The following is a 25,000-nucleotide window of genomic DNA, read 5'->3' as shown; positions in this document are numbered from 1 at the left end:
ATCTCCTCCCCCTCCCTGTACAATGACCTCTATATACATAACACTGACCTATCATTACATCACTACTGACAATAGATGATGGCACAGCTTATCTCCTCCTCCCTGTACAATAACCTCTATATAGATAACACTGACCCATCATTACATCACTACTGACAATATATGATGTCACAGCTTATCTCCTACCCCTCCCTGTACAATGACCTCTATATAGATAATACTGACCCATCATTACATCACTACTGGCAATAGATGATGTCACAGCTTATCTCCTCCCCCTCCTGTACAATGACCTCTATATAGATAACACTCACCCATCATTACATCACTACTGGCAATAGATGATGTCACAGCTTATCTCCTCCCCCTCCCTGTACAATGACCTCTATATAGATAATACTGACCCATCATTACATCACTACTGGCAATAGATGATGTCACAGCTTATCTCCTCCCCCTCCTGTACAATGACCTCTATATAGATAACACTCACCCATCATTACATCACTACTGGCAATAGATGATGTCACAGCTTATCTCCTCCCCCTCCCTGTACAATGACCTCTATATAGATAACACTGACCTATCATTACATCACTACTGACAATAGATGATGTCACAGCTTATCTCCTCCCCCTCCCTGTACAATGACCTCTATATAGATAACACTGACCTATCATTACATCACTACTGACAATAGATGATGTCACAGCTTATCTCCTCCCCCTCCCTGTACAATGACCTCTATATAGATAACACTGACCTATCATTACATCACTACTGACAATAGATGATGTCACAGCTTATATCTTCCCCCTCCCTGTACAATGACCTCTATGTAGATAACACTGACCCATCATTACATCACTACTGACAATAGATGATGTCACAGCTTATCTCCCCCTGCCTGTTCAATGACCTCTATATAGATAACACTGACTTATCATTACATCACTACTGACAATAGATGATGTCACAGCTTATCTCCTCCCCCTCGCTGTACATTGACCTCTATATAGATAACACTGACCTATCATTACATCACTACTGACAATAGATGATGTCACAGCTTATCTCCTCCCCCTCCCTGTACAATGACCTCTATATACATAACACTGACCTATCATTACATCACTACTGACAATAGATGATGGCACAGCTTATCTCCTCCTCCCTGTACAATAACCTCTATATAGATAACACTGACCCATCATTACATCACTACTGACAATATATGATGTCACAGCTTATCTCCTACCCCTCCCTGTACAATGACCTCTATATAGATAATACTGACCCATCATTACATCACTACTGGCAATAGATGATGTCACAGCTTATCTCCTCCCCCTCCTGTACAATGACCTCTATATAGATAACACTCACCCATCATTACATCACTACTGGCAATAGATGATGTCACAGCTTATCTCCTCCCCCTCCCTGTACAATGACCTCTATATAGATAACACTGACCTATCATTACATCACTACTGACAATAGATGATGTCACAGCTTATCTCCTCCCCCTCCCTGTACAATGACCTCTATATAGATAACACTGACCTATCATTACATCACTACTGACAATAGATGATGTCACAGCTTATATCTTCCCCCTCCCTGTACAATGACCTCTATATAGATAACACTGACCCATCATTACATCACTACTGACAATAGATGATGTCACAGCTTATCTCCTCCCCCTCCCTGTACAATGACCTCTATGTAGATAACACTGACCCATCATTACATCACTACTGACAATAGATGATGTCACAGCTTATCTCCCCCTGCCTGTTCAATGACCTCTATATAGATAACACTGACTCATCATTACATCACTACTGACAATAGATGATGTCACAGCTTATCTCCTCCCCCTCGCTGTACATTGACCTCTATATAGATAACACTGACCTATCATTACATCACTACTGACAATAGATGATGTCACAGCTTATCTCCTCCCCCTCCCTGTACAATGACCTCTATATAGATAACACTGACCTATCATTACATCACTACTGACAATAGATGATGGCTCAGCTTATCTCCTCCTCCCTGTACAATAACCTCTATATAGATAACACTGACCCATCATTACATCACTACTGACAATATATGATGTCACAGCTTATCTCCTACCCCTCCCTGTACAATGACCTCTATATAGATAACACTGACCCATCATTACATCACTACTGACAATAGATGATGTCACAGCTTATCTCCTCCTCCCTGTACAATGACCTCTATATAGATAACACTGACCCCTCATTACATCACTACTGGCAATAGATGATGTCACAGCTTATCTCCTCCTCCTCCTCCCTGTACAATGACCTCTATATAGATAACACTGACCCATCATTACATCACTACTGACAATAGATGATGTCACAGCTTATCTCCTCCTCCCTGTACAATGATCTCTATATAGAGAACACTGACCCATCATTACATCACCACTGATAATAGATGATGTCATAGCTTATCTCATCCCCCTCCCTGTACAATGACCTCTATATAGATAACACTGACCCATCATTACATCACTACTGACAATAGATGATGTCACAGCTTATCTCCTCCCCCTCCCTGTACAATGACCTCTATATAGATAACACTGACCCATCATTACATCACTACTGACAATAGATGATGTCACAGCTTATCTCCTCCTCCCTGTACAATGACCTCTATATAGATAACACTGACCCCTCATTACATCACTACTGGCAATAGATGATGTCACAGCTTATCTCCTCCCCCTTCCTGTACAATGACCTCTATATAGATAACACTGACCCATCATTACATCACTACTGACAATAGATGATGTCACAGCTTATCTCCTCCCCCTCCCGTATTACTATGGGAAGTTTACTATTGATCCAAAAATGGAACATATGGAGGAATTTAAAAAGCCGGTAAAAGAGGTTTACAAAGAGACGGCTTACAAGACAGGAATTCTCAATAAGTACAACACAGGAAAATCCAGCCACTGCATTATTTTACTGTTATTATTATTTTTTACTTATCTTATTTTATCTTCCAAAAATCCACAAGGACTGGGTTCACCCTCTAGACCAGTGATGGCTAACCTATGGCACTGGTGCCAGAGGTAGCACTCAGAGCCCTTTCTGTTGGCACTCAGGCCATCACCAGAGATGACTCCAGGTATCTTCCTGCAGTCCCAGACAGCCCAGGACTTGCTGTGCACAGAGCTATTTTAAAGTGACAGCTCTACCTGGGACTATTTTCTGCTTTATTGGTGTCCTCAGGGGCTGGTATCAATGAAAACTGTGACAGAGTTAATTTGCGATAAATAAGTGGGTCTTTGTTGTAGTTTGGACACTCGGCCTCTAAAACGTTTGCCATCACTGCTCTAGACCAACTGATTATTTCAGTTTTTAACTCCATTACCTTTAATTTATGGGAATACGTGGATACAGGATTTTGTCCATGTGTTTCCTATGTATCTTAGGGACTTTTCACAGTTGATCCTAGAGCTTGAGGGCCTTCAGTGGAATCCAACATTACTTCTTGTAAAAGCAAATATATTGAAAAAGTCTGATACAGCTCACCCCTGGAGATTCTTGTAGTTGTGGGTCCGATCACATTTCAGGTCTATGCCATGGAAAAGGTTTTCCGGACACCAACGGAACAAACACTGTAGAAAATTGAAGGAGTTCTGGCACTGGACTCAAAATATCTTTAACCCCTTAAGGACGCAGCCTGTTTGCAGGTTAAGGCTCGCAACTTTTTTTTGAAATTTGACCAGTGTCTCTTCCTGTGGTAATAACTTTTCAACGCTGTTACTTATCAAAGCGATTCTGATATTGTTTTTTCCCCACATGTTGTACTTCATTTTAGTGGTAAATTTTGGCTGATAAGTTTTGCGTTTATTTACAAAAAAAAGAAAAAAATGATGAATTTTTAGAAAAATTTGCCATTTTGGAAATTCTAAATCACCGCGTTTTCAGGCAGATAGATTTACCACCTAAATAACTTGCAGAATAACATTTCCCATTTGTCTACTTTACATTTTCATAATTTTTGAAATGTTTGGATAATTTATTTTGCCGTCACGCGGCCTACAAATCGAATAGCGATTTTCCGTATTTTCGGAATTGACTATTTTGGGGATAAATACTGTTTGAAATCAAATTTTACATATTTAGCAACAAAACCCCCTATATAACCGACCCATTTTCAAATCTGCACCCCACAAACTATCAGAAACAGCATTTACAAAGATTGTTAACCCCTTGAGATCTTCATAGTAATTGAATCAAAATGGCGGTGAAATTTAGAATGGTCAAATTTTGTCGGCTATACGTTCATTTAGCCCTAAAATTTACACATTTCCAAAAGATAAAAAGAGAAAACTCACCATAAAATTTGTTCTACAATTTCTCCTGAGTGCAGCGACCCCCCACACATGGCCGTTACTTGTGTTATGGGGGCACAGCAAGGCGCAGAAGGGAAGGAGCACCCTGCAGCTGCCAGGATTTTAGTTTTCTGGTTGCCCCCTTTTGAAGGCTATAAAATTTTCGCTTTTCCGTTATTTGGGTCATGTGACGGCATTTTTTTTGCGGGACGAGATGCTTTTTCCAGTGTTGCCATTTTGGGGTTGGTATCACCTATTGTTGAAAATTTTGGAACTTTTTTTGAGGTCATGAGTAGAAAAGCATCAATTCTGTACTGGATTTTTTACTTTTTTTTTTTTTTCGTGTACACCGTATAGCCTAATAATCCTGTTATCTTTATTCTATGGGTCGATACGATTACGGGGATACCAGACATGAATATTTTTTCTATGTTTTACGTTTTTAACGTTTTTTTTTTTACGGCGTTCATCATATGGGTTCAATAGTTATTTAGTTTTATTCTATGGATTGTTACGGACGCGGTGATACTATATATGTGGGGTTTGTGTTATGATTTAGACTTTTTTGAGCGTTATATGTCTCTTTTTATGTTTTGGGGCTTATGGGCATTTTTAGTGATTTATAAAGTAATTTTTTATTGAAAAACATTTTTTTTTACTTTTTTTTACATGATCCACCATGGGATATGAACAAGCAATCATCTGATTGCTTGTTCTTGATAATACTCTGCAATACTAATGTATTGCAGGGTATTATCAGTGCCAGCCTATGCAGATGCATAGGCTGACACTTTGCCTTTAAGATGACGTCACAGACGCCATCTTAAAGGTAAACCCTCCAGGCTTCTCTGGGGTCCCGATCGGACCCCAGAGGTGCCAAAACAGCGATCGCCCCCCCCCCCGAAAACGGTGCGGGGGGGGCCGATCGTGGGGTAAAGACCCCCAGAAGGCATGTTAAATGCCGCGGTCACGTTGACCGCGGCATTTAACGGGTTAAACACCCGCGATCGGAGCCCACTCCGACCGCGGGTGTTAGCCGGGGATGTCAGCGGTAGATTACCGTTGAAATCCCGCGGCTAACGATGCCGGTTCGGCTGCTATACAGCGCTGAACCGGCATCGTCTCTGCGCAGTAGCTGTACTGCGCTGAGCGCTATTCGCGGGACTCAGCGCAGTACAGCTACAGCGCAGAGCGCTAAGGGGTTAATGTTATATTAAAAGAGTGACTTCATACATGCAGACAAGCTGACACGTTTTGGGCAAAAAAAGGCGTTAGCCAGAAACGCGGCAGCTTGTTTGTTTATGTTGTAGTCATTCTTTTTAACCTAGTAAAACATTGAAAATTTTTTTTAGTCCAGTGTTGGAACTCCTTCAATTTTTCTCCAGTATTACATCTTATGACCATGGATGTTACAGTGTTGTACACCAACATCTCAAATGCCCTGGGCCTGGCGCCTATCGCCCAAACCCTAAGAAAAGATTCTAAGGTTCTAAGATTCTAATTATAAGATTCCACAAGGAGTTTATTCTCAATAGTATTCAATTTATCCTAGAACACAACGGGGGTCATTTACTAAGGGCCCGATTCGCGTTTTCCCGACGTGTTACCCGAATATTTCCGATTTGCGCAGATTTTCCATGAATTGCCCCGGGATTTTGGCGCACAAGATCGGATTGTGGCGCATCAGCGCTGGCATGCATGCAACGGTAATCGGGGGGCGTGGCCAAACGAAAACCCGACGGATCCGGAAAAACCGCCGCAATTTTAAAAAAAAAGTGTCGCGGGACTAGCGCTTACCTTCACTTGGTCCGGCTTGGTGAAGATCAGTGCATTCCGGGGAACTTCAGCGCAGCAGCGCCACCTGGTGAACGTCAGAGGAACTACCTTAGTGAATCCCGGCCGGACCCGGATCCACCGCAGAGAACGCGCCGCTGGATCGCGAATGGACCGGGTAAGTAAATCTGCCCCAACATGTTGAATTTTCAATCATCAATCTACCAACAAAAGTAGGGTGTGACAATAGGTACCTGTTTTACATCCAGTTATGCCAACCTCTTTATGGGGGAATTTGTGAACTTCTATATCGTTGGAAACACTAGTTTCAAACATAAGATCTTTTTTTTTTTAAATAAACACAGACAATAACCTAATTATTTGGGTCAACAACAATCTGTGGGGTATAACCCTCACACTCAACATCTCTTCTACCAGTATTGAGTTCCTGGATCTATTCATCTCAGTGAACCCGCTAGGCCAGTGATGGCGAACCTTTTAGCGGCCGAGTGCCCAAAACTCCCCTTATTTATCGCGAGGTGCCAACCAAAACTTAAAGCAGTAACTTATTGCTCCCTGTTCTTCAACAACTTTTAATCATATTGGCCTCTTGAGGAAAGCAACACAATAGAAAAATGGAAAATTTGCATAATTTTAGCTTCTTTCCAGTGTCCTCTGTACACAGAGAATCGTGGGGCCACGAGGTCCTCCAAAGATAATTCGGCCCTATCTATTCATTCTCCCTCTTGCTACAGTCCCAAGTAGCGAAATGAGTATCAAAGTATGAATGAAAGCAGCATCTTTTAAGTTGCTTGGAACTGCAGGAAGATTCTTTGAGTCCTCTCTCTTGTGCTGGGGCGAAGGCCCGGGTGCCCACATACAGGGCTCTGAGTGCCGCCTCTGGCACCAGTGCCATAGGTTCGCCACCACTGCGCTAGGCACTGGTATGGTCTCCCAGACCTTCTTAAAAACCCTAATGTCAACAGTTCCCTGGACTTCCCAAGCTCTTACTACAAAAAGTGATTATTAATTAAGACTTCCATAGGTCCTGGGCTGCATGAATATTATAGCCACTACAAGTCTGGAATCGCTTCATACATATGGTGCTAGAATCAAGCGTCTTGTTGAATGGAGGATGCACCCCTTCTGCCCGCTTTCAATCTGTGGTTTCAGGATTTGTGTAAGACCTTCAAAGATCCTGAAATGGCTCTTGTGTACATGTGCATTGGGAGCAGGAACAGATGTATGAGGGGTGAAGGTCGTTCTCCGTATGAAATTTAGTGCGCGGTTTGGGTGGCCATGGGCCCCCTAGAAGGCTTGGGCCCCGGGCTACCACCCAAAATGCCTATATTATAATTCACTACTGATTAAATGTACCGTACAGCCAGTACAAGAGGGATACATAAGAACTGCTCAAATGACATGGCCTTTAAGCAACAGTCAGGTATTCTTAGGGACTGTTTCTGGCAGAAAGGTTACCCCTCCAGGATCCTGAACGATTCTGTAAGACTAATTGTTGGAATTTTATCACAACCTTCACTTCGGACCACTAACTCATCAGGTCATTCTTAAATTGGCATTGAGCCATACAACAGAAGAATCCCTACCTGGCAAAATAATTACCCAGAATGCCACAGCTTACAGTAAGAAGACCTTATTGGCTCAAATCAAGATGCAAACCACCTAAAGCAGTAGTGGGACTTCCACTTCTCAACCCACACTATTATCCACCCTGAAGGGCGTTATTTCGGTGCGACAGCAGTACATGTTTAACTTGCAAGATTCTCCAACACCGAGCCCAGAGTTTTCCCTCAGTCACTACACGGGAATCATTCCACATCAAGTCGTTCTTGAATTGTGTCTCTGATTTTGCTCTATATCTACTGATAGTCCTGTGCTCCCCTCAGTATCTGGGTTACACATCACAGACACTGAGCAAAGGGAAGGAATATCCACCGCAACAAAACCAAGTGTCTCCAGACACTTCTGCTTCCAACGAAATTCCGATTTCAGCAAAGCCTTGTTGACCCCTATAGTACAGATCCCTAAAATATATCTGAAGGGAAAATTACTGGAACTTTAAACTGAACACATTGAAACACCTTGCGCCAGTTTTCTGTGGTGCATTGATTGTTCTTTCATGTCCGTGCCTCATTTGTACTGCACGCGACCCTCTTGTGACACGGCTGCTTAGCACTCCCCATGTTAAAGGTGCACCAAAAAAAAGTTGGTCAGAGCAGCGTAGGGGGCGCCAGAAATGCTGAATCTTGCGCCCCCTGCACACTACACAGCCAAACTGCACCTAGTACACACATGCGCTGTGCCCCACTATGCCCATACGGTCTCAACAAGTCTCTTGAAACGGTCTGAAATATCCTCTGTAATTTCAACCATCCCCACCCCCGGCTACCGTCCTGTTCATGCTCTCTCCCCCTCAGGATATTATCATTACACCACCACGAAACATAGCAAGTCTCTACAGAAAATGTTCAGCCTCAGACGACTAAAGTGAAATAGCGCTGATCACAAATTATATCAGCAGCAGATTACAAGATGAAAGTCTGTGATAACAGCTCATAAATATTCTGCTCCTGGCAAAAATGAAGAGACAGGAAGTCCTTAGTACAGAACATGAAGTCCTAACAGCAAGTAGATGATCTGACAATATAACACAACAACATACTGAGGCCCAGAAATATCCTACATTTCCAGGAGCGTCCACTGCTTGGTATTGATAAAATGCTCCAATTATATATTTATGGATGTTTTCCCTCTGGGCTCTCCAATTGCAAAATCAGCAATTTCTGAATTTTTACAAACACAAGTACTGGCGATCCCCTACTTAAGAACACCCGACTGTCTTTACCCAGGAAGACACGGTGAGGAATGATGTAAATTCTCTTTGGAATGTCAACAGTTTAACCCAGGAAGAGGTTCGGCGATGCTTCGCAACCACTAAGATAGATAAATCACCAGAGCCAGATGGCATACACCCCGAGTTCTACATGAACTATGTACCGTGATAGACAGACTGTTATTAATATTTGAAGATTCACTGAGGACTGGTTATGTTCCACAGGACTGGCGCATAGCAAATGTGGTACCCATATACAAAAAAGGATCAAAAAGCGATCCTGGAAACTACAGACCCGTGAGTCTAACCTCAGTGATGTGGAAAATATTTGAGGGGTTTGTTAGAGATGCTATCCTGGAGTATCTCACTGTGCACAACCTTATAACCCAGCGTCAGCATGGGTTTATGAGAGATTGGTCCTGTCAGACTAATCTGATTGGCTTCTCCGAGGAAGTTAGTTCCAAACTGGATCTGGGGGACACTGTGAATCTTGTATATCTGGACTTTCAAAGGCATTGGACAGCGTGCCGCATAAAAGGTTGGTACATTAAATGAGACTTCTGGGACTAGAGGAAAATCTGTGTATTTGGGTAAGTAATTGGCTTAGTGATAGAAAACAGAGGGTTGTCATTTATGGCACATTCTCAGATTGGGTTGACGTTACCAGTGGAGTGCCACAGGGGTCAGTATTGGTGCCACTTCTTTTTAATTTCATTAATGACCTTGTAGTGGGTTTACACAGTAAAGTTTCAATATTTGCAGATGATACTAAGCTGTGTAAAGTAATAACTACTGAGGTTGATAGTTTAGCATTACAGAGGGATTTGTGGAAGCTTGAGGAATGGGCAGAGAAATGGTTGATGAGGTTTAATGTAGATAAATGTAAAGTTATGCACTTGGGCCATGGAAACAAAAAGTATAATTATCTTCTAAATAGTCAATTACTTGGTAAAACCGGAGCTAAAAAGGACTTGGGGGTATTGGTGGAGGGTAAACTTAATTTTAGTGACCAGAGCCTGGCGGCTGCTGCTAAAGCAAATAAAATTATGGGATGTATCAAGAGAGGAATAGATTCTCATGATAAAGAAATGGTTTTGTCCTTATACAAATCCCTGGTCAGACCACACATGGAATATTGTGTACAGTTTTGGGCACCAGTGTATAAAAAGGACATAGTAGAGCTGGAACGGGTGCAGAGGAGAGCAACCAAGATTATTAGGGGAATGGGGGGACTAGAATACAATGACATATTACAAAATTTGGGATTATTCAGTTTAGAAAAAAGACGACAAGGGGAGACCTCATTACAATGTACTAATACCTGAACGGACAGTACAAGGATCTCTCCAAAGATCTTTTTATACCTAGGCCTGTGACCAGGACAAGGGGGCATCCTCTACGCATAGAGCAGAGGCAGTACTACCATCACCATAGACAGGGGGCATCCTCTACACATAGAGGAGAGGTGGTTCTACCATCACCATAGACAGGGGGCATCCTCTACACCTAGAGGAGAGGAGGTTCTACAATCACTATAGACATGGGGCATCCTCTACACCTAGAGGAGGTTCTACCATCACCATAGACATGGGGCATCCTCTACACCTAGAGGAGGTTCTACCATCACCATAGACAGGGGGCATTCTCTACACCTAGAGGAGAGGTGGGTCTACCATCACCATAGACTTGGGGCATCCTCTACACCTAGAGGAGAGATGGTTCTACCATCACTATAGACAGGGGGCTTCCTCTACACCTAGAGGAGAGGCGGTTCTACCATCACCATAGACAGGGGGCATCCTCTACACCTAGAGGAGAGGAGGTTCTACCATCACCATATACAGGGGGCATCCTCTACACCTAGAGGAGAGGCGGTTCTACCATTACCATAGACAGGGAGCATCCTCTACACCTAGAGGAGAGGAGGTTCTACCATCACCATAGACAGGGGGCATCCTCTACACCTAGAGGAGAGGCGGTTCTACCATCACCATAGACAGGGGGCATCCTCTACACCTAGAGGAGAGGAGGTTCTACCATCACCATAGACAGGGGGCATCCTCTACACCTAGAGGAGAGGCGGTTCTACCATCACCATAGACAGGGAGCATCCTCTACACCTAGAGGAGATGGGCTTTACCATCACCATAGACAGGGGGCATCCTTTACACCTAGAGGAGAGGAGGTTCTACCATCACCGTAGACAGGGGGCATCCTATACACCTAGAGGAGTGGAGGTTCTACCATCGCCATAGACAGGGGGCATCCTCTACACCTAGAGGAGAGGCGGTTCGACCATCACCATAGACAGGGAGCATCCTCTACACCTAGAGGAGAGGTGGTTCTACCATCACCATAGACAGGGGTCATCCTCTACGCCTAGAGGAGGTTCTACCATCACCATAGACAGGGGGCATCCTCTACACCTAGAGGAGAGGAGGTTCTACCATCACCATAGACAGGAGGCATCCTCTACACCTAGAGGAGAGGAGGTTCTACCATCACCATAGACAGGGGGCATCCTCTACACCTAGAGGAGAGGAGGTTCTACCATCGCCATAGACAGGGGACATCCTCTACACCTAGGGGAGAGGCGGTTCTACCATCACCATAGACAGGGGTCATCCTCTACGCCTAGAGGAGGTTCTACCATCACCATAGACAGGGGGCATCCTCTACACCTAGAGGAGAGGAGGTTCTACCATCACCATAGACAGGGGGCATCCTCTATACCTAGAGGAGAGGCCGTTCTACCATCACCATAGACAGGAGGCATCCTCTACACCTAGAGGAGAGGCGGTTCTACCATCACCATAGACAGGGGGCATCCTCTACAACTAGAGGAGAGGAGGTTCTACCATCACCATAGACAGGGGACATCCTCTACACCTAGAGGAGAGGACGTTCTACCATCACCATAGACAGGGGGCATCATCTACACCTAGAGGAGAGGAGGTTCTACCATCACGATAGACAGGGCACATCCTCTACACCTAGAGGAGAGGCCGTTCTACCATCACCATAGACAGGAGGCATCCGCTACACCTAGAGGAGAGGTGGTTCTACCATCACCATAGACAGGGGACATCCTCTACACCTAGAGGAGAGGACGTTCTACCATCACCATAGACAGGGGGCATCCTCTACACCTAGAGGAGAGGCCGTTCTACCATCTCCATAGACAGGGGGCATCCTCTACACCTAGAGGAGGTTCTACCATCACCATAGACAGGGGGCATCCTCTACACCTAGAGGAGAGGAGGTTCTACCATCACCATAGACAGGGGGCATCCTCTACACCTAGAGGAGAGGCCATTCTACCATCACCATAGACAGGAGGCATCCTCTACACCTAGAGGAGAGGCGGTTCTACCATCACCATAGACAGGGGGCATCCTCTACACCTAGAGGAGAGGAGGTTCTACCATCACGATAGACAGGGCACATCCTCTACACCTAGAGGAGAGGCCGTTCTACCATCACCATAGACAGGAGGCATCCTCTACACCTAGAGGAGAGGTGGTTCTACCATCACCATAGACAGGGGACATCCTCTACACCTAGAAGAGAGGACGTTCTACCATCACCATAGACAGGGGGCATCCTCTACACCTAGAGGAGAGGCCGTTCTACCATCACCATAGACAGGAGGCATCCTCTACACCTAGAGGAGAGGCGGTTCTACCATCACCATAGACAGGGGGCATCCTCTACACCTAGAGGAGAGGAGGTTCTACCATCACGATAGACAGGGCACATCCTCTACACCTAGAGGAGAGGCCGTTCTACCATCACCATAGACAGGAGGCATCCTCTACACCTAGAGGAGAGGTGGTTCTACCATCACCATAGACAGGGGACATCCTCTACACCTAGAGGAGAGGACGTTCTACCATCATCATAGACAGGGGGCATCCTCTACACCTAGAGGAGAGGCCGTTCTACCATCTCCATAGACAGGGGGCATCCTCTACACCTAGAGGAGAGGAGGTTCTACCATCGCCATAGACAGGGGACATCCTCTACACCTAGTAAAGGTTCTTTACTGTAAGAGCAGTGAGACTATGGAACTCTCTGGTGCAAGAAAAAATATCACGGGTTATGGGGATAAAACATTTATTTAATTCTTAAAGGTTGGATTTGATGGATATACTGATAGGTTGTTTAGATTCTGAGCCCCATGGGGACAGGGACCAATTTGGGAAGCTTTGTGCAGCGCTGCATAATCTGTGTGCGCTTAAGAACAAACCTACAGAACCTATCTTGTATGTAACCCGGGGACTGTCTGTATTTTATTTGTATTAAAGGGTGAAAAACCAAAGTACTGTATGATAATGTAAGCCTATGCTGCCACCTAGTGTAACCATTAGAGAATACACTTAGGTTTGAAACGGCCCATTTTTTCAAATCTGAAATGTGTCACTATAACTCTATAACACTTTAGTATATGCAGGTCATTTTGTCTTCTCATGACACGTTGCACATTGTGTTAGTAAAAAAATTTGGGTGATTATGTTTTGCATTTGTTTAATTTAAAAAAAATAGATATTTGTTGAAAATTCTGAAAAATTCTCTAATTTTGAAATTCCACATTTTCAACTTTGCCGACACATAGTCATAATGTCTTGGTTACTAACACTTACTGAAGGTCTGCTTTATGTTGACATGTTTTTTATGCATCTTTTACTTTTTGCAGGATGTTATGAGGCTAAGAATTTTGGGTGGGATTTTTCACAGTTTCATAAAAACCAAGTCACTTCAAGTCACATTGAGAGGCCTAAATGTTATTAAAACACCTTAAATTCCCCTACTATAGAAATGACACCCCTCAACGTATGTAAAACAACTTTTATGAAGTTTGTTAACCCTTTAATTGTTACACAGGGGTAAAAATAAAATAAAGGGTAGAATTTTGAAATTGAAATTATTTTTTTGGGATACCTGGCTATACACTGGGGGGCAGAAGGCTGGCTAACTACATACCGCGGGGCAGGAGGCTAACTAGCTATATACTGGGGAGCAGGGGCTTGACTAGCTATATACTGGGGGTCAGGAGGCTGGCTAGCTATATACTGGGGGACAAGAGGCTGGCTAGCTATATACTTGGGGGCAGAGGGTTGGCTAGCTATATACTGGGGAGCAAGAGGCTGATAAACATGTACTGACCGGAGCGACAGCAGTGGAGGGCACCGGAGGGCACCGGAGGGTCAGTACATCTTTATTTTTTTAAGCAGCCACCTTTTGTTTCCAGTCTCGGACAACCCCATTAAAGTTCCGGTCCACTTATTTCTAAAAAGGCTGATCTTTAATGCAGAAAGAGATATCAAGCCAACAAATAATTAGTCTCACTCTTGAATGTGCGACCATTTGGTTGCTTGTATAAAGCACTGCACTACTCATGTGTTTCCACCCCAAAGCTTTAATAAAATGTTAACCAATAACATATTTTTCCCAAACTGAACCATTTTAAATTGCAATGAATCCTACAGGATTCACTGACAGAAAACTAAGACTTGGTAATGTCATAATAGAAAAGAAAATTTACCATCAAAATCAAGTTTAGTAAACCGGGGACACTTACTCATAGATCCAGGCCCTATGCTCAGCAGTCTCAAGGTATGTTTGGTTCATAAGGCATCAAATCAAATGGTAGATTTCCTTGAAGCAGTTAAAGTTGAAAAAAACTTGAAAAAAGTTTTTGAGACTTCTTTACACCAAAAAAGGCCAGCAAAACCAATGAAAAATACCCCCCCCCCTCCCCCCATTTTTCTACCTCATTACTGAATGTCACTTAACAGCAAAGATTCCAATATTCATCAAGTGTTTCTGATTATTCAATAATCTAGTGTTTGTTTCTGCAGATCTTTGACTGGACCACTAGAGGGCAACTTTTACCCTAATTTTATTGTAATAAGAAGTGACAGTGTTTGTAGGAGGATTATTACAATACAGTCGCTCTCCTTGTGGGGACTGGTTTATTATGGATTTTCTGTTAAGATTGTGGGAAACAGCCTAATATAAATGCAGGCATAGATAATTATTAAGATTCTATTATCTAACCCAGTGGTGGCGAACCTATGGCACGGGTGCCAGAGGTGGCACTCGGAGCCCATTCACCCCAACACAGAGTTTGCCAGATAGGAGTCAAGGCTTTCTCCTGTGGTCCAATACAGCCCAGGATGCGCCATGCTCAGCGCCATTTTAAAGCAACATCCTTCTACAGGAGGAGCGTGATAGAGATGGATTGTCATTTGAGCTCCTGCTCTGGGTCCTCTGATTCTTCCTCTTCCTCTTCCCTGGAGAGAAGCTACAATCCAATTTTCCCCATCTTTCTATTGTATTGGTGAACTCAGGACACCAGTACGATTAAAACCTGTTATACAGCAGGGATCAATAAGTTACTGCTTAAATTGTCATGTTGGCACTTTGCGACATATAAATGGGTTTTGGTTGCAGCTTGGGCACTCTGCCTCCAAAAGGTTCGCCATCACTGATCTAACCAATGGTACCCAGTCGTCATCTAATCAGTATCATCTGGCAGTTTTAAGCACCGGGTGCGATTGCCCCCTGCGCCGGCACAGCCTGCTCCGCCTCTCCTCTTCACTCCTGCAGCAGTCGGGTCAGTGACAATGTCATCCGTTATGGTCAGTTTTTGTCATTTTTCCGTCCAAAAAACATATGAATTATGGGTCCCTGCCTAAACAGAATATAACGGATGACATAAAAGTTACATTCATGTCAACAGGATTTTCAATTGATACTTTAGATCCTCATTTCTTTCATTTTTTTAACAGAAGGAAGGAACGCTAGTGTGAATTTAGCCTAAGCGTGCTAAACTGCATCCGTATGCCTGCATATATGTAAAAAATATTCTGCAGCAGGAGAGGGCAGTAATATGCCAAAATTCACCAGCTAAGGTGTGTATTATGAGGTTCTGCAGCAGCCGAGGAGTCTATTGTGATGTTCTGCAGCAGCTAAGGTGAGTATTTTTAGGTTCTGCAACAGCTTGCAACTTAACTTTGGAGTAGGGAAACACATTTTGGCCCTGTTTGCCAAATGACCTATAAGCTGCCCTACGTATCATTACAAAAAAAACAATTATAAAATTATGATAATGAAGCTCTGTCCCTCCTGTGCATGGCTCCAGCACTTTTCCTCTCAAATTAGTTATGCACTGCACCAGAGGATGATGTAATCACTGAATTGTCCCTGACAGACAGTAGTAATCAATTGCTGCACCATCCTCCAGCTGCTGTGTAAGAGTGATCCTGCTCAGGTTGATTAGTCCTGTCATGGCTGTTCAGAAAGCTCCATGTCTAATGTGGATCCAGCTTTCCCAAGGTCCTGAATTTTATAATTGTTTTTTCAGCAAAATAACTCAGTTTCTCGGTTTCTGCATCCATGAAGCTACAGCAGTCTCTAGGTATGTTTGCTTCATAATGCATGAAATCAAAGGATAGATTTTCTTTAAGGACCTTCCAGTGATGCAAGCAGCATGTGATCAGTCCTGCAGTGATACTCGTGTTGGGACACAGGAAAAACAGGACAGTCTCTGATATCTGAGAGATTGGGTGAAATGCTTTGATAGCGCTTCACCTGGTATCCAGGACAGAGGTCAGAGGAGTCTGGCAGCGCTGGATCCTCCTAACCTTCAGAATATAAGGCACTAGCACTTTTTAGAAGATTGTTTCTTGCTAAAAAGAGTGTTTTATACACTGAAGATCAACGTCAGAGATTAATTTATGATCACTTGGCTTCTGCTTGTACACAGAAGGCGGAGGAGACGAGCGTCTACAGCTCGCTATGAAACTTGTGGGACTGTCTCTTTACCAGTGACTGCAGAGGTTATGTTAGACAGTTCTAAAGCTGGTCATGAATTCTAGATTGGAAGCCTTTCACTGGTTAAAATGGACAATATCTGAAAAAATGGCTTTTTTTAGGATCCAGAAGCTGCCATGATATGTTGCACACCAGTGCGGGAACTTTATCCATTGATTTTTGTAAATATGAGATAGAAATTTGCATTCTATGTGCCCCATACTGTAAATTATTTTCACGGAGCTGTAATAAGTGATTTTTGTGTTTCTGGGAACGCGCTCATTATTTGTTTTTCACTTGTGTTTTATTTGCTAGCCAGGTAAATAGACCTCCCAACGTCCTGGCATCAGATTTGTTTATGTATCTGGGTTGTTGTTTAATGGGTTTTTCTAGTCCTTACCTGTTTCCCTGTTATATCAATGTCCCTGGGGCTCCTTTCATCTGATAAAGAACAGATCTGCTGATCAGCCACATCACCGAGCTGGGGCTTTCCGGGCTGTCATGGGACCGAAGCGCAGAGTTCATCTGTGACAATGTCAGAAGATGGAGATGTAAAAGTCTTCCTAGAGCTTTTCCCCTTCAGCCTCCTACTAGATACATAGAAACTAGAAACATCCCCAATAGGGTTATGCAGAGTTTAGTTTGTAACTTTGCGGATTCGGTTCCCCAGTGGCTTTTAAGACCAGCGACCACTTCCGGCACTGATCGCCAATGTTACTGGTTCGGGTCCAGATTCCAACAGGTCCACTCATCATTAATCCCGAGCCTGTGGAATGGGGAAAGAAGAAGCTTATCTGTCCTAGGTCAGGTCCTTTGCCCCTCACCTAACTTAAACCCCCAATTTTTCCACAAAGTATAATACCCATCTTACCCATCTGTGGCCCGAAAATGTGTAATGGCTCCGGTCCTGTGGGCAACCCCCTGATAGTATACCTACTACCCCTGTAAACCCATTTATAATATCTCCTAACATGATTCAACCATTAAAGGGAAACTCCCATGCAAATAAACCCACCCAAAATGAATACTGATGAAAAACATTACCCTTATATCTAAATGGTTCCTTTCCATTGTTGCCATGTAAAAGAAAATCAGTTTTTAAACTTATATGCAACTCACCTGACGTGAGTCCAATGACACTATGTGAGTCCAATGATGCCCTGCATATTCAGCCCTGTCTCAATGTTCCTGACTGACAGGTCTCACTGCTAGGACAGGCTGCTGTGTGGAACATTGAGAGAGAGAGCTTGGTTACATCATTGGCCACTTCATGTCATGTGACCATGGTGATGCCATCTAAGGTCCTGTTACATTTGCACAGTCTACTCCATGTAGGCTGTGCAATATTCAGTTGCAATCCACCGATGTGTTTAAAAATAACTAAAGCACAAAGTAAAAAACTTCTATTCGGTCAAAAATCTAGTTTTTCCCCAGAAATCACTGCCTACCATGTATAGAAAAATCATTTTTTAATTCATACACACTCAGTAAACAGTAAAAATCCACAGGATAGGTGCTAAAATGCGGATCGGTATGGGTCTCAATGATGGCCCCAGTCCCAAACGAGAAGGGGCTCCTTTATACTCTCGTATCACCCCAAAAGAATCAAGCAACTGCCGCTCCATTAACCATCTATGAGACAGATAGCTGAGCAAAGCGCTTGGATATGTAAATTCCTCCGGGTCCACTAGTTTCTTCCCACACTCCAAAACATACTGGTAGGTTGATTAGATTGTGAGCCCCTTTGGGGACAGCGACCGATTCGGCAAACTCTGTACAGAACTGCATAATCTGTGTGCGCTGTAAAAATAAAGGAATTATTATTACTATTATCAGCGCCATAGAGATGATTAGAGCCGGAGCACAATGAGTTTACAATACTTATAATTCGTAGAGTTTGCAGTTACCCTATTTCAGACACAGCCGTCAGCCAGCACTACTGCTGTGGATGTAGCTGTGCCAGCGATCCACTGCTTGTTTCAATCTACACTCAACTGAGATCATGAGTGTGGAGTCTGTAAGGCAGTCCCCGCCACTATGTGCTTGACAGCCTGTAACCTGCACTGATCCTGCTCTAATACAGCTCATGTGAATAGTGTCAGGGACTAAACAACCAGCAGATTTTGGAGTCTTTACATTTCTTACATGTATTAGACATTCCCCGCCAGTATTAGCATAAGATGAGCCCTGCATTACTGTAGTGTCATGGCTGCCTGATCCTGCACTAGTACAAGAATACATGCCAGGGAATGCCACACAGGGATCTCTATACAATCTTAAAGATCAACTCCACAAATTAAACAAAATGACAAGGGGAAAAGAAAACCTGTATGAGGACTGGTGGTTATTAGAGATGAGCGAACACTAAAATGCTCGGGTACTCGTTATTCGAGACGAACTTTTCCCGATGCTCGAGTGCTCGTCTCGAATAACGAACCCCATTGAAGTCAATGGGAGACTCGAGCATTTTTCAAGGGGACCAAGGCTCTGCACAGGGAAGCTTGGCCAAACACCTGGGAACCTCAGAAAAGGATGGAAACACCACGGAAATGGACAGGAAACATCAGGGGCAGCATGCATGGATGCCTCTGAGGCTGCATAATCGCAACATTATGCCAAAATTATGGGCAACAGCATGGCCATGACAGAGTGACAGAATGAAGCTAGATAGCATCTAAAACATCCAATAATTGACCCTGACACTATAGGGGACGGCATGCAGAGGCAGCGGCAGCAGGCTAGAGAGTGTCATGGCGACATACCCTAAATGGACTCAGGCTTCAAACCAATGGGTGGCAGAGAGGAACCAAAGGAGGTGAGCAAGAAGCGCTCAAATAATATCGGTACATGATAAAAGTTTGCCAGTATATTTTGTGGATTACACAGCAGGGTGGCGACAAAGTTAACATGGAAGCCATGAAAACAACCCAAAATTCTGCCTGACACAGCTCGTTTGATAAGGGGACCATGTATGGAGGCAGTGAACTAATAGTAGATTAAAGGTGCTGCAGTTAAAACTATGTTAGTTGGATCTTGGCATGGAGCTGGCGCTCCGCTGCCAGGCGAGCTTTCGCCAATCCAAGCCCCTGTCTATAGGCTACTCCCCGAACAGCACTTCTAAGAACCTTTTGTATAAGATCAAGTGTAGTAGCGTTCTTATAAGTTTAGGATATGGCGGGTGAGGGGAATGTAAACAGCTGCGCAAGAAGCGCTGAAATAATATCGGTTAATCATAAAAGTTTGCCAGTATATTTTGTGGATAACACAGCAGGGTGGCGACAAAGTTAACAACTTTGATGTGGAATCCATGAAAACAACCCAAATTTCTGCCTGACACACCTCGTTTGATAAGGGGAGGATGTATGGAGGCAGCTATATGGACGACTTTTGGAGGTAGCAATGGAGACAACGTGTGGAGGCTGCTATGGAGATAATTTAATTTGGATAGTGCCTGTATGTGGCAGTCCCAAAAAGTTTTCAAACCAGAGGAGCAGGTAGGTGTCCCTCCAGAAAAATGGAATAGATTGAGTGCCTGTATGTGGCAGTCCCAAAAATGTTTCAAACCAGAGGAGCAGGTAGGTGGCCCTCCAGTAAAATGGAATAGATTGAGTGCCTGTATGTGGCAGTCCCAAAAAGTTTTCAAACCAGAGGAGCAGGTAGGTGTCCCTCCAGAAAAATGGAATAGATTGAGTGCCTGTATGTGGCAGTCCCAAAAATTTTTCAAACCAGAGGAGCAGGTAGGTGGCCCTCCAGTAAAATGGAATAGATTGAGTGCCTGTATGTGGCAGTCCCAAAAATTTTTTAAAACAGAGGACCGGGTAGGTGGCCCTCCAGAAAAATGGAATAGATTGAGTGCCTGTATGTGGCACTCACAAAAATTGTTTCAAACAGAGGACCGGGTAGGTGGCCCTCCAGAAAAATTAAATGCATAAAGTACTATAGCAAGAGCCAGTGGGCCCTGTCAAAAAATAGCCAGTTTCCTCTGCTTTACTGTACAAAGAGGAGGAGAAGGAGGAAAATGAGGAGGAGGAGGAGTGGATCAATTATTCAGGTTTAGCTTCCTTCACCTGGTGGAGATTGGAAATTCTGAGAAATCCAGCCTTTATTCATTTTAATAAGCGTCAGCCTGTCAGCGCTGTCAGTCGACAGGCGTGTACGCTTATCTGTGATGATGCCACCAGCTGCACTGAAAACCCGCTCGGACAAGATGCTAGCGGCAGGGCAGGCAAGAACCTCCAAGGCGTACAGCGCCAGTTCGTGCCACATGTCCAGCTTTGAAACCCAGTAGTTGTAGGGAGCTGTGTGATCATTTAGGACGATGGTATGGTCAGCTACGTACTCCCTCACCATCTTTCTGTAAAGATCAGCCCTACTCTGCCGAGACTGGGGACAGGTGACAGTGTCTTGCTGGGGTGACATAAAGCTGGCAAAAGCCTTGTAAAGCGTACCCTTGCCAGTGCTGGACAAGCTGCCTGCTCGCCTACTCTCCCTTGCTACTTGTCCCGCAGAACTACGCACTCTGCCGCTAGCGCTGTCAGAAGGGAAATACTGTTTCAGCTTGTGCACCAGGGCCTGCTGGTATTCATGCATTCTCACACTCCTTTCCTCTGCAGGGATGAGAGTGGAAAGATTTTGCTTGTACCGTGGGTCCAGGAGAGTGAACACCCAGTAATCGGTGCTGGAATAAATTCTTTGAACGCGAGGGTCACGGGATAGGCAGCCTAGCATGAAATCTGCCATATGCGCCAGAGTACCAACGCGTAAGAATTCACTCCCCTCACTGGCCTGACTGTCCATTTCCTCCTCCTCCAACTCCTCCAACTCCTCTTCTTCTGCCCATACACGCTGAACAGTGAAGGACTCAACAATGGTCCCCTCTTGTGTCTCGCCAACATTCTCCTCCTCTTCCTCCTCATCCTCCTCCACCTCCACCTCCTCCGATATGCGCTGAGAAACAGACCTGAGGGTGCTTCGGCTATCAACAAGGGAATCTTCTTCCCCCGTCTCTTGTGACGAGCGCAAAGCTTCCGACTTCATGCTGATCAGAGAGTTTTTCAACAGGCCAAGCAGCGGGATGGTGAGGCTGATGATGGCGGCATCGCCACTGACCATCTGTGTTGACTCCTCAAAGTTACTCAGCACCTGACAGATATCAGACATCCACGTCCACTCCTCATTGTAGACTTGAGGAAGCTGACTGACCTGACTACCACTTCTGGTGGAAGTTGACATCTGGCAGTCTACAATCGCTCTGCGCTGCTGGTAAACTCTGGATAACATGGTCAGTGTTGAATTCCACCTCGTGGGCACGTCGCACAACAGTCGGTGAGCGGGCAGTTGGAGGCGGCGCTGCGCTGCCCTGAGAGTGGCAGCATCTGGGCTGGACTTCCTGAAATGCGCACAGATGCGGCGCACCTTCGTGAGCAAATCAGACAGATTGGGGTATGTCTTGAGGAAACGCTGAACTATCAGATTTAACACATGGGCCAGGCATGGCACATGTGTCAGTCTGCCGAGTTGCAGAGCCGCCACCAGGTTACGGCCGTTGTCACACACAACCATGCCTGGCTTCAGGTTCAGCGGTGCCAGCCACAGATCAGTCTGCGCCGTGATGCCCTGTAATAGCTCTTGGGCGGTGTGCCTTTTGTCGCCTAGGCTCAGCAGTTTGAGCACCGCCTGCTGTCGCTTAGCGACGGCACTGCTGCTGTGCCTAGAGCTACCGACTGATGGCGCCGTGCCCACGGATGGTAGTTCGGAGGAGGAGGTGGAGGAGGGGTGGGAGGAGGAGGAGGCATAGTAGGCCTGAAACACCTGGACCGAGGTAGGCCCCGCAATCCTCGGCGTCGGCAGTATATGACCAGCCCCAGGGTCAGACTCGGTCCCAGCCTCCACCAAGTTAACCCAATGTGCCGTCAGCGATATATAGTGGCCCTGCCCGGCAGCACTCGTCCACGTGTCCGTGGTCAGGTGGACCTTGTCAGAAACGGCGTTGGTCAGGGCACGGGTGATGTTGTCTCACACGTGCTGGTGCAGGGCTGGGACGGCACATCGGGAAAAGTAGTGGCGGCTGGGGACCGAATACCGAGGGGCGGCCGCCGCCATGAGGTTGCGAAAGGCCTCGGTCTCTACTAGCCTATAGGGCAGCATCTCCAGGCTTAGCAATCTGGAAATGTGCACATTAAGGGCTTGGGCGTGCGGGTGGGTTGCACTATATTTGCGTTTCCGCTCCAGCGTCTGGGGTATGGAGAGCTGAACGCTGGTGGATGCTGTGGAGGATCGTGGAGGCGACGATGGGGTTTTTGTGGCAGGGTCCTGGGCAGGGGGCTGACTATCAGCTGACACAGGGGAAGGAGCAGTGGTGTGCACGGCCGGAGGTGAACGGGCTTGTTGCCACTGAGTGGGGTGTTTAGCATTCATATGCCTGCGCATACTGGTGGTAGTTAAGCTAGTAGTGGTGGAACCCCTGCTGAGCCTGGTTTGGCAAATGTTGCACACCACAGTCCGTCGGTCATCCGGTGTTTCCTTAAAGAACCTCCAGACTTCTGAAGATCTAGCCCTCGCCGCAAGAGCCCTCGCCACGGGAGCTTCACTAGTTGACACATTTGGCGCTGATGCACCAGCTCTGGCCCTGCCTCTCCGTCTGGCCCCACCACTGCCTCTTCCAACCTGTTCTGGTCGAGGACTCTCCTCCGTCTCAGAAGCACTGTGTTCACCCGGCCTCTCAACCCAGCTTGGGTCTGTCACCTCATCATCCTCCGATCCCTCAGTCTGCTCCCCCCTCGGACTTCCTGCCCTGACAACAACTTCCCCACTGTCTGACAACCGTGTCTCCTCATCGTCGGACACCTCTTTACACACTTCCACTACGTCAAGAAGGTCATCATCACCCACAGACTGTGACTGGTGGAAAACCTGGGCATCGGAAAATTGCTCAGCAGCAACCGGACAAGTGGTTTGTGACTGTGGGAAGGGTCCAGAAAACAGTTCCTCAGAGTATGCCGGTTCAAATGCCAAATTTTCCTGGGAGGGGGCAGACTGGGGGGGAGGAGGCTGAGGTGCAGGAGCTGGAGGAGTGGCGATTTCGGTGACATGGGTGGACTGCGTGGAAGACTGACTGGTGGACAAATTGCTCGAAGCATTGTCAGCAATCCACGACATCACCTGTTCGCACTGTTCTGGCCTCAACAGTGCTCTACCACGAGTCCCAGTAACTTCAGACATGAACCTAGGGAGTGTAGCTCTGCGGCGTTCCCCTGCTCCCTCATAAGCAGGTGGTGTCTCACCCCGCCCAGGACCACGGCCTCTGACCCCTGCAGTAGTTGGACGCCCACGTCCCCGCCCTCGTCCTCTACCCCTAGCCCTCGGGTTAAACATTTTTAAAATGAGAGTTATAACTTTAATTTTTTTTTTACTTTTTTTTGTGTTTTTTGTTTTTTTTTGTGTTTTTTGTTTTTTTTTGTTTTTTTTTGTTTTTTTTTGTGTTTTTGAGTTTTTAAAACCAAACGATGCTATCCTATTGCTATGGCTATTTTCTAGCCAAGTATGAAAGCACACTACTATGCCAGATGAGATGACACTGAGTTATTAAACAAAATAAACGTAAAATAAAAAAGGACAAATGGCAGACTGTGCCTAATTGAAATCCAACCCCTACTAAATTTTCCCACTTCGGTCTTTGCTATGGATATGTGCGTCACTAAGCGCAAAACACAGCGGTCGCAAGTCTCACTACAAATTGCTCAGAATTGGCTAGTACATGCACTGCAGCAAGTACAGCCACCAGCAGATCAACCAGAAATCAAATATATAGAACGCTACTGTAGGCGTAAGTAAGCTGTTTGGATTCTCCTATGGCTATTTTCTAGCCAAGTATCAAAGCACACTACTATGCCAGATGAGATGACACTGAGTTAGTGCCTAATTGAAATCCACCCCCTACTAAATTTTCCCACTTCGGTCTTTGCTATGGATATGTGCGTCACTAAGCGCAGAACACAGCGGTCGCAAGTCTCACTACAAATTGCTCAGAATTGGCTAGTACATGCACTGCAGCAAGTACAGCCACCAGCAGATCAACCAGAAATCAAATATATAGAACGCTACTGTAGGCGTAAGTAAGCTGTTTGGATTCTCCTATGGCTATTTTCTAGCCAAGT

The 25,000-nt window shown here is 45.2% G+C and overlaps 1 protein-coding gene across 1 annotated transcript in view; it reads left to right on the top strand.

The window, feature by feature from the left end:
• The first annotated feature begins 17,375 nt into the window (after positions 1-17,375).
• PITRM1 (pitrilysin metallopeptidase 1) overlaps positions 17,376-25,000 on the top strand; it is a 54,977-nt gene continuing 47,352 nt past the window's right edge. The window contains exon 1 of the mRNA XM_072154001.1: positions 17,376-17,395. Coding sequence (XP_072010102.1) covers positions 17,388-17,395 — 8 coding nt within the window. The 5' untranslated portion in view covers positions 17,376-17,387. The remainder of the gene's footprint in view (positions 17,396-25,000) is intronic.

Source organism: Engystomops pustulosus, chromosome 5, assembly GCF_040894005.1.
Source record: "Engystomops pustulosus chromosome 5, aEngPut4.maternal, whole genome shotgun sequence".
Taxonomy (NCBI): Eukaryota; Metazoa; Chordata; class Amphibia; order Anura; family Leptodactylidae; genus Engystomops; species Engystomops pustulosus.
This window is presented reverse-complemented; position numbering and strand designations above follow the sequence as displayed.